The sequence below is a fragment of the Hyalella azteca genome, unplaced genomic scaffold (assembly GCF_000764305.2).
Source record: "Hyalella azteca isolate HAZT.00-mixed unplaced genomic scaffold, Hazt_2.0.2 contig15451, whole genome shotgun sequence".
Lineage (NCBI taxonomy): Eukaryota > Metazoa > Arthropoda > Malacostraca > Amphipoda > Hyalellidae > Hyalella > Hyalella azteca.
The window spans coordinates 88,482-98,787 of NW_025945305.1; the positions used below are offsets into that span (position 1 = coordinate 88,482).

The following is a 10,306-nucleotide window of genomic DNA, read 5'->3' on the forward strand; positions in this document are numbered from 1 at the left end:
GGGTGGCGGGGTGCGTGTACCGATAAAGTGACCTGACCATATGTCAAGGTGAGTGCTGAGTGGCAGGTCAAGTCGCAGGCTTCCTCATCACTACTCCCATACATCAGACACATTATTCCCCTCACCTAAACACTCACTTACTTTGGCCTCAACCTTGCGAATTCTTCTTCCCACTCTAATTACCCTCAACTCCCACTCTCCACTCATTATCTCCCACTTAATTTCCTCTTTTAAGGGACCTCCACTTAGCCCCATCTCTGATATCCTCCCCTAACATCACCCAATATGTATAGATTCTATTACTTGTCCCCGGAAAATTCCCCGTAAGCTGGAATTATTTTACGCACCGTGCCACGGTGCCGATCTCACCGAGGTTTACGTGTTGCTTTTGAACACAAGGGCAGGAGACATGTTCGTTAGTGACATGTTTTCCTCTTACTCTTCTCCCTTACTTTCTTTGCACCATTTCGAAATATTACTCTTCATTACACACAACTCTTACCTCCTAAGACTTCCTCCCTACGTCCTTTATCTCTTCTCACATCAACTCTGAATATCTCTGCCACTTTCTTTCACCTCCTACCAGTTGTTATACCGCCCACCCTTATAATTTTTTAAACTAACTCAGAAAATATTAAGCATTATATTAATTTTTTTAGAATCTATTCTCCTAACCGTCCAAAGCCATTAGCTCATCCTAACTCCTTCATGCTTCGTGGGGGCATCAGTATGGGTGTTGCGGGTCCGTAACCCCACTACCATTTCACCCCTTTCCCCCCACTGACGTATGTGGGGAGCAGCAGTGCGTGAGGGTGCGACTCCCTTACCAATTTTCCCAGTATCCCTAACCCTCCTTATTCTCAACTCTGCCATAATCGTTACAGTTCCTTGTGGAGAGCAACAGTGCGATGGTGTGCGGTCTGAGCGCCTGACCACCAACGGCCGCGCTCTGGAGGCCGGCGGACCCAATGACCTCCAGCCCGGGGTGGTCAAGGCGGCCACCACCGTCTTCGTGGTAGACCCCTCGACCTCAGGTGGGTGGATGCTAGTCGAGGATCATAATTAAAATTAACTCGTAGTGACAACAATGGTAATGACGACATCGTTATAAAACCGATGGCTTTTCTTGCTTGCTGGTTACATTGTCTAAACAATTCCTCGTAGAGATTATGCCAACCATTTAATTTGGTCATTTTAATGGCCAGGCACTTGTAGTTTGTGGTTTTTCGTTGCAACACAAACACAAACGTTGCAACCACAAATTTGTACGACCGCCGTACAAATTTATATATATATTTTATATATGCCTCCCAAAAATTGTTGCACCATCTTAAAGTTGAGCCATGTCCCAGTGAACAAAGTTGAGCCATGTCCCGGTGCACAAAGTTGACCCATGTCCCGGTACATAAAGTAGACCCATGCTCCGGTACATAAAGTTGACCCATGTCCCGGTACATAAAGTTGACCCATGCTCCGGTACATAAAGTTGACCCATGTCCCGGTACATAAAGTTTACCCATCCCCCGGTACATAAAGTTGACCCATGCTCCGGTACATAAAGTATGGTAACGACGACATAGTTATAAAATCCATGGCTTTTCTTGCTTGCTGGTTCCACTGCCCAAGCAATTCCTCATAGAGATTATGCCAACCATATAATTTAGTCATTTTAATGGCCAGGCATATGTAGTTGGTGGTTCTTCGTAGAACTTACGACCGCCGTATAAATTTATATGCCTCTAACCGCGCTCCCGAAAATTGTCCACCATCTTAAAGTTGGGGCCCATGTCTCGGTACATAAAGTTGACCCATGTCCCGGTACATAATATGACCCATGTCCCGGTACATAAAGTTGACCCATGTCCCGGTACAGGCCAGTACCGGGAGTGCAGCTGGTACCCACCGTGGTTGTGGATCCTGGCCATCGCGCTGGCTGTGCTCTTCATCATCATGATGATCATCAACATCTTCTTGTGCTCAGCGATGACGTGCTCCTGCACCAAGACCTCCGTCATCGAGAAGGAACCGTCGATACTTGAGGATTATGACCCATACAGGTCATCATGGCATGGGTCACAGTGCGGGTCAAGGTGAGGGCCGCGTTTCTATTTGTACAATTACGTTTTTGTTTGTAAAAAACAAAAATTATTGCTACATGCTTCATGTTTAGTTCGTCAGAACGAGTTGGGGTTGGTGACAGGGTGGAATTGTACTGTTCAATTTTACTGGTATACTGGTAGATAATGGTATATTGGAGTGGAAAAATATTATGTACATATTGTATTGGGGGGTATTTGTTGTTGGGACGAGGATACTTTCGATGTTTAAATAGCCGAGCAACTTTAAAAGGGCTCTTTCTGATATTCCAGCTCCTTATAGAAAATTCCGCCAAGAATGATCAAGTGGGACTTATCAAAGTGTATTTGTAGCGCTTACCACATTGAACCTACCCAACTATTTTCCTTCACATCTACCCATCAACATGCTACACGCCATCTACTTCATTTTAAACCTACCTATCCGATGCCTCGCCCTACCCCATGCACTCTCTAAATTCATAAATTGTCAACAACCTTCCTTTTCACCCGTACCGCATTCGTAACTATTCACCAACCCCATATCCTACTCCTCAACACCTCCTCAAATAGCGCATAATGAAAAATATTCACACTAGCCAGAAGTTAAATGTGCCAAGTTGATGAAAATCTACAATTTTCCTCATTAATTCTTTTGGGCATTTTCTTGAAGCAACATGTCACTACTTCGCGGGTTTTGTTCATTTCATTGTCAAGGGTACATTGTGTAGATTAGGCATTTCAATGTAAAGCCCACACATGTCTTCCGAATCATATCGATGAGAGATACACTCTTGTAGCCGAGAGGAAAAACGCTGTTCGTTTCGTTAAGATTTCTAGTGGAGTTTGGCAGAATGCTTCCCTGTTAATTCCTTTTAAATTTTCATATCTCTAGGCAAGTTGTGAAACGAATATCTTGTTTTCATTGGCATGCTTTGGCACTCCTTACAGTCTATCCTTCACTTTATTTTAATCTAGTACACTCATCTACTAACCATGACCACCCATCATCATTATCAACCACTATCATTTCATTATCAACCACTGTCTACACTCGTCCACTCCTCAACGCTCTTCTTCCACCTACTTGCTCCACCCATTCCCCAACAACATCCTCTTCCACCCCTCCACACCCCCACCCACTCAGTGCTGGGGTTCACAGGCACTCGCTGAACGGCAGCAGCGGAGATTATCTCTCTGGAGCGTCCACCCTCAAGTCTTCCCCGTCCGACCACTACGCCAGCGTGCCTTCGCGCAAACAGTCCAACGCCTTCCACAACTCTCTTTATGATGGCTAACCCAGCCTCATGAGTTCCACAACTCTCTTTATGACGGCTAACCCAGCCTCATGAGTTCCACAACTCTCTTTATGACGGCTAACCCAGCCTCACAACTTCCACAACTCTCTTTATGACGGCTAACTTAGCCTTACCACTTCCACAACTCTATGACGGGTAACCCAGCCTCACAACTTCCACAACTCTCTTTATGACGGCTAACATAGCCGTACCACTTCCACAACTCTCTTTATGACGGCTAACCCAGCCTCACGATTTCCAAAATTATTTTTTGACTCTTCTTTTTCTCAGTTTTTTTCATTCCCTATCTCCTTCCACTAATAATTAAATCCTGTACCTCCCAAAACTCCTTCTGTCTTACACGACGCCGCCTCCTATGCCGTTCAACCTTTCCACAACATCTTTGCGACGGTTGATCCACATTAATGCCGCTGTGTCTTGAGCAACTGGCAGCTGAACGCGCCGCCTAACTAGCCTCATAACTAGCAGCTTAACAAGCCGCTCAACTACCAGCGCATAACTAACTGCCCTAACTAGCAGCTTAACAAGCCGTCTAACTACCAGCATAACTAGCTGCCCTAACCACCTAAGCTGACTAACGCGCTGACTAATGCTGCCAGGTACTCACTGAACGGCAAGACGGGCTACCAGACGGTTGATCCACATTAATGCCGCTGAGTCTGGAGCAACTAGCAGCTTAACGCGCCGCCTAACTAGCTGCCCTAACTAGCCGCCTAATTAGACCCCAACTAGCCGCATTACTAGCTGCCCTAACTAGCAGCTTAACAAGCCGTTTTAACTACTAGCATAACTAGCTGCCCTAACTAGCAGCTTAACTACCAGCGCATAACTAGCTGCCCAAACTAGCAGCTTAACTACCAGCATAACTAGCTGCCCTAACCACCTAAGCTGACTAACGCGCTGACTAATGCTGCCAGGTACTCACTGAACGGCAAGACGGGCTACCTCTCCGGGGCGTCCACGCTGAACTCAGCGCGCTCTGTGTCGTCCCACAGCGACCACTACGCCGCTATTGTTCACTCTCGCCCCGACTCCCGCTACTCCCGCCCTGACTCCCGCCATCATCACTCCAGTGGTCACAACCACTCCGCCAATGGTCACCATCATCACCACCACAGCAACGGTCATCACACGCACCACAGATCCCCTCCCTCTACCACCGGGTCTCACTACTCTAATAGGATTTGATTTATTAACTCTCCGGGTAAGTGATGTTGAAAATATGTTGATCACGAGTCGATTCCGTTCAAACAACGTTTTATCAACGTTACTTTAACGTCAATCGCCTGTAAGGAAGATTTTTGTTAGCTTGATCACAAATTAGAGACAATTTATATCGTGCAATACACAATACTTGTTTATGTAAAAAATATGACGAAAGCGGATGCCTTTGTTTAGAGAAAAACTTTGACCTCCTTCTGAAAATCTTCATTAGGTATTAATTTGTAATTAATGGGATTTGAGATCCGTATGACGGATAAGATCCCAAGATTTGTGAGATCTGGCGCCAAATCGTAGAAAAAATTCACCTCGTAGGTACGATCTGATCGTTAAACTCAAACACGAGATCAACTATAAGAGATTATAAAGTTCATTTCACAAGAAATTATATTTGAACCACGAAGAGACTAATAGTTGTAAAGTTATAAAGTTATAATGCTAAATGTTATATACCTGAATTGAAGTAAGTTGAACAATTAAGTTAAGGTTGTCGACCGTGTCATCTTAGAGTGTAACTTTCGCTTCTGAAATTCCTGCAATGTTGTCCTAGCTGAGAACTAGAGAAGTTCCTCCCTCTTCCTCTACCGCTATATTAGACCACCGTACACATTAATGTTATCAGTTCGGGGACAGGATAGGAATTTTAGAGAATTATTTATGAAGTGAGAGGATCGGCTGAAGCGTTATTCTTTTCTGATGTAAAGAATATACCAGCCAGAAGAGTGTGGTGGAGTGGTGCCTGAAAGTGTGTTGTGGAGAGTAAGGGAAATGTACCAACTGAAAGATATATGATCAGATACGTTACTTGTTACTGAACACGCTGACCTCGTCGCAAACATTTTCTTTCAACAAATTCGTATTCACAGTAAAAAAAATTACTGGTAAAGCTGTGACGTCTTATTCGTATTTTCTTCGCGTAAAATTCGTTATGTCATGATTGGAATGGTCTTATAGGTGGAAGTAACGTTCAAATGATTTATGATTAAGACGCTTATCTTCATTAACAATCTATCTGCATTTGTAGGAAACTTAAATGAGCGTTTATACCTTCCCACATTGTTTATTGAACGCTTGGCGTTATTTGTTGATTTCTATTGAACTTCTATCGTAGGCGTAGAATTGTGGGAATTACGAAACCTAAATCAGAACGCGTTCATTTCATAAGAAATTTTACTCATTTTCTTATGACTTAACCACACTTTTTCAACATACTCGTATCATATATTCCGACTTCTAGAACGTATATAACGGATTTAACTGTCAATACATATAGCACAACCAAATAAAAATCCCACAATTTCACATATCACGACTAATATAATGAATTGTACTAATTTTATAACTGCTGTACGTTTTCAATATGTTTTACAGAACTTCATATTTTTACTAAAATCCACGAATTTTCTTCACTTGTGCAACATTCGTCAGGAAATTTTCCAATTTCTAGCACCGCAATCACGATCGTGCGTCGTGGCTCAAACCGCGGCAACCTGACAACTGTAAACGTTTAAGAATGTACATACAATCTAATATTAACCAAACCTGTTAACCTTGTTTCTCTAACAATGGCACTTAAATGTCAAGTTAAATCTTTATTATCTGTGTATATTGCCACCAATTGATACTATTAGTGATACTAATATAAAAACATGTATGTAGAAATATATCATACCGATATATCTTGTGTTTTACTCGCCACTGGCTGGTAGCGGACCAGCAAAGTAGAAATTACACTTGACCATCAATTAAATTTTGGATATTAGCAAGGCAATCAATCAACAAAAAGTTGATATAATCATAACTATATTCAATTCAAAATTGAACATTTCGGTAGTACTTTGCCGATCAGTTATACAGGTATCATTATTGCTGGTATATAGTGTCATCCCCTCGTGGGTGTGAGAGTCATGTCAGAGTTTTGCGGCATGGGGGGGTGGGGAGAAGAGAGGAATTGCGAGGGTGGGGAGAAGGGGGGAATTGGGAGGGTAGGGAGAAGGGGGAAATTGGGAGGGTGAAGAGAAGATGGGTGTTTGGAGGGTATAGGGGGACTGAGTGTGAATGATCCTGCTGGGGAAGGGGGAAGCAGGGAGGATGAGGGTTGTGGGTGGCATCAACACGTGCAGCATCAACACGTGCAGCATCAACACGTGCAGCATCAACACGTGCAGCATCAACACGTGCAGCATCAACACGTGCTGCATCAACATGTGCTGCTTCACAGCGTGTGTTTCCCAAGTGTAACCAAGTATGCATTTGCTGCAGTTAAAATGCAATTAAATAAATTATATGACCTGATTTTAACATAAATTATTCCTATTTAGTAAAAAAAGATACAAAAAAAATCAATTTGAATTAGTAAACATTATTCCTACACTGAGAAATTTTTAGCTAAAGAATCCAATCCATGATACAAAAATAATAATAATAACTTAGTTAAACTCATATTTTCAGTATTAAAACAACAAATTTCCATTTTTTATCCATTGCAAGTTGCATTAGACTCGAAGCACTTACAACATATTAAGCAAAATTATTTGCAAGGAACAAAATGAAGTAAAATTGTGGTACATAATTCATGAAGAAGCCTGTAACTAAATTCAAGATTAGTTTATACCACACAAGTGATGTTCCACATGTTACTTATCAAATTTAACCTATAAAGGCAATATAGAAAACTTTTGTTTTACACAAATTTATGAAGATAATTTCCGAAATTTCTTAGTGGTATAACACAAAGAGTTGGAGATATTTAGTGTAGGTACCTTTTAATACCTATCAAATATATTATTGGCACTGCCCGGAACTGATCTCACCATTCGTTTCTCTAAATCTGTACTCCAAGGAACAATGAAACACATTGAAAATACTCTTATTAGAACCTGTTTCAAAACCTGCACTAGAAACACAAAGCCCTGTTGTCAGGTGGTAACTCAGCATCAATAAAATAGCACATCTTGCCATCACGCTTCACTCTAACCCAAGTCTACTGAGGAANTGTTCTTTTTAAACCATGTTTCACTGTATGATGAATTTTGAGGCCAATTTCTCCTGGTGCAACATAATAACACAATTTGCAGTCTAACCCATTCTCAGTTCTTTTTTGTTCAGGCAACAAGTGTGATTTGAGAGGCTTCATTTTTCCAGGAACATTTAAAGAAAGCCCCCTAGCTGATCTTATTTTTTCCTCTTCATCTCCTTCTTCATTTTTTTCAGAATCCTCATCATATTGATCATCACTATCATGATTCGTTGTGGTTGCTGTTCTGTGATCACGCAATTTGCATTGGAATCTTTTCTTCAATTCATGTTTAGAAAAATGGTGCCTTTTGAGACAGGTTTTTGTAGGGGCTTCATAATGACACAACTCACATTGAAATCCTCTCCCAATGCCATGTTTAGAAAACTCATGTTGTTTAAGAAGTGTTCTGGTAGTAGTTATGTAATTACACAACTCACACGGAAATGCTCTATTTAAACCATGTTTCACTGTAAGATGAACTTTGAGGCCAAATTCTCCTGGTGCAACATAATCACACAACTTGCAGTCTAACCCATTCTCAGTTCTTTTTTGTTCAGGCAACAAGCGTGATTTGATATGCTTCATTTTTCCAGGAACATTTAAAGAAAGCCCTCTAGCTAATCTTATTTTTTTCTCTTCATCTCCTTTTTCCTTTTTTTCTGAATCCTCATCATCTTGATCATCACTAACATCAATCATATGGCTATGCCTATTTCCCTGTAGGTCTTTCTTCTCAGTAAGCTTGACCTGAAGGAGGTCTGATCCATCCATCACTGGAGATGATCTTGCCTCAATATCAGCCTTTAGCTCATCTTTCTTCACAACCTCAATCGGTCCTTTCAGGTCAGCATTGATCTGAACTTTGTGCTGGGCAACCTCCTGGAAAATGAATTCAGATGCATTTTGAAATTCATAAAAAGGAAGTTACAAATTTCCTCATTTTCAATCAGTGACAGTTGTAAAACCAGTCAATCACTCATAGATAAACCTAAATTCAGCTGAAAAATATATAAAAGATGGTTCTTAGTCTCAAGACTCTTGCTGAGAAAATTTCGAATTTGGTATTAGAATCAGTGAATTTTTACTTGACTGAAAATTCATCATAAGCAGAACTCTACTTAGTAAAATTCCAAACACAGAATGGGTAGAGACTTTCATTTGGGAGAAGCAAAACATTAGGAATATAAGGCTAGCTTAGTCAATAATAGTGGATCTACATTAAACCAGAGGCAGTGCATGGTCCAGCAGGGTCATGACTGAGGCAGTGCATGGTCCAGCAGGGTCATGACTGAGGCAGTGCATGGTCCAGCAGGGTCATGACTTAGGAAGTCATGTGAGTTGGTAATAACCTTGGGGGTTCTGCTTGTCAAAATACATACTTGTATAGCAATCAAGACATAGTTAATAGAGTATGTATTTATGTAAAACAAGTTTATCAAAATGGGTATTTCTGCCTTCAAAACGCAAAGATGTCTCCAGAATCATTTCAACATTGGCTGTCAGGATCATGTTCTGAAGTTTGACACGGGTGAATCACAAGAAAAATGCTAAAACATCCAAAATCATCCGTGTTTTCATGACTCAATGACACACTTTAGTATAAGTGTAATACACAAAAGCTCAACTGACACTATTTCTATCAAGGTGACATCTCCTGATGAGCAGCTACCCAAACTCTAGACCCTCAAATTTTATTCCTATTATTTGGTGCAGCTCAAATCATCCATACTTTCCTGCATGATCCTGACCTGTGAAAGCTTTTGTTGAGGAAAATATTTTTATGGGCCAGAATGTTAATCCAGAACTTTGGAGATGCATTGTAACCCTTTCCCGGGCAGACATAGAAATAGGCATTAATTCTTATTTCCAAGCCCAGTTCTATAAAATATGGGCAATCCTAAGATATATTTGCTATTGACCTTTCTTTTGTTTTTGTATAGTATGCCAGCTTTTGATAGAAATCATTATCAATGAAATGATCATATCCAGGTTTTTGCCATTATAAGGATAAAAATTCAGTGATTGAAAAACAAATGTTTTTTATTTAGAAGGAAACATGAGCATGAGCAAAGCTTTTTGAGTTTTGTCTCAATTTCAGGCTTGTGTAATAACAGGTTGCTACTCACTAGAATTTGAAACAAGAACCAACACCAGGGGCCATGGCTATAAACTAAAAATACTGCATTGTAACACATCCATGCAAGAACATTTCTTCTTGCCTCAAGTCACCAACATGTGGAACAGCCTCCCTGATGGCATCATCGAGACTCCGACTATGAATGCCTTCATGAACAGACTAGAGTCACTAGACAAAGCTATGCTGGAACATATGTTCAGACTTGAACTGACTAGCACCTTACAGACCAGGCAATAAGTCCAGCAGCTATCTCAATCAATCGTCAGTTATGGAAAGATCTGGTTCAGAAGGCCGGATCCCTTGTGAATCGAGTAACAAAAAGTACAAGAATTGGCAGCAGGCCATGGGCCTATTTCTTCAGTGCCAACATTTCTATTCTATTCTGCCATTTCATGGTAATCACGGAAACAGTTCCGCTCTGCATTGAGGCAAAGGTGGACTTTGCACACTTCACAAACAATGTTTGATCGAATGATATGTCCTGGTCGGCTGCAGTTCTTGCATGTTTGACGATTCATGAAGTGAGGAAAGTGTT

At 41.2% G+C, this 10,306-nt stretch overlaps 1 protein-coding gene across 1 annotated transcript in view; it reads left to right on the forward strand.

Annotated features, from left to right (window-relative positions):
- LOC108664941 overlaps window positions 1-6,294 on the forward strand; it is a 15,358-nt gene extending 9,064 nt beyond the window's left edge. Inside the window, exons 9-11 of the mRNA XM_018151639.1 lie at window positions 885-1,034; window positions 1,874-2,090; window positions 4,312-6,294. Of these exons, the coding sequence (XP_018007128.1) occupies window positions 885-1,034; window positions 1,874-2,090; window positions 4,312-4,582 (638 nt within the window). The 3' untranslated portion in view covers window positions 4,583-6,294. The remainder of the gene's footprint in view (window positions 1-884; window positions 1,035-1,873; window positions 2,091-4,311) is intronic.
- The last annotated feature ends 4,012 nt before the right edge of the window (window positions 6,295-10,306 follow it).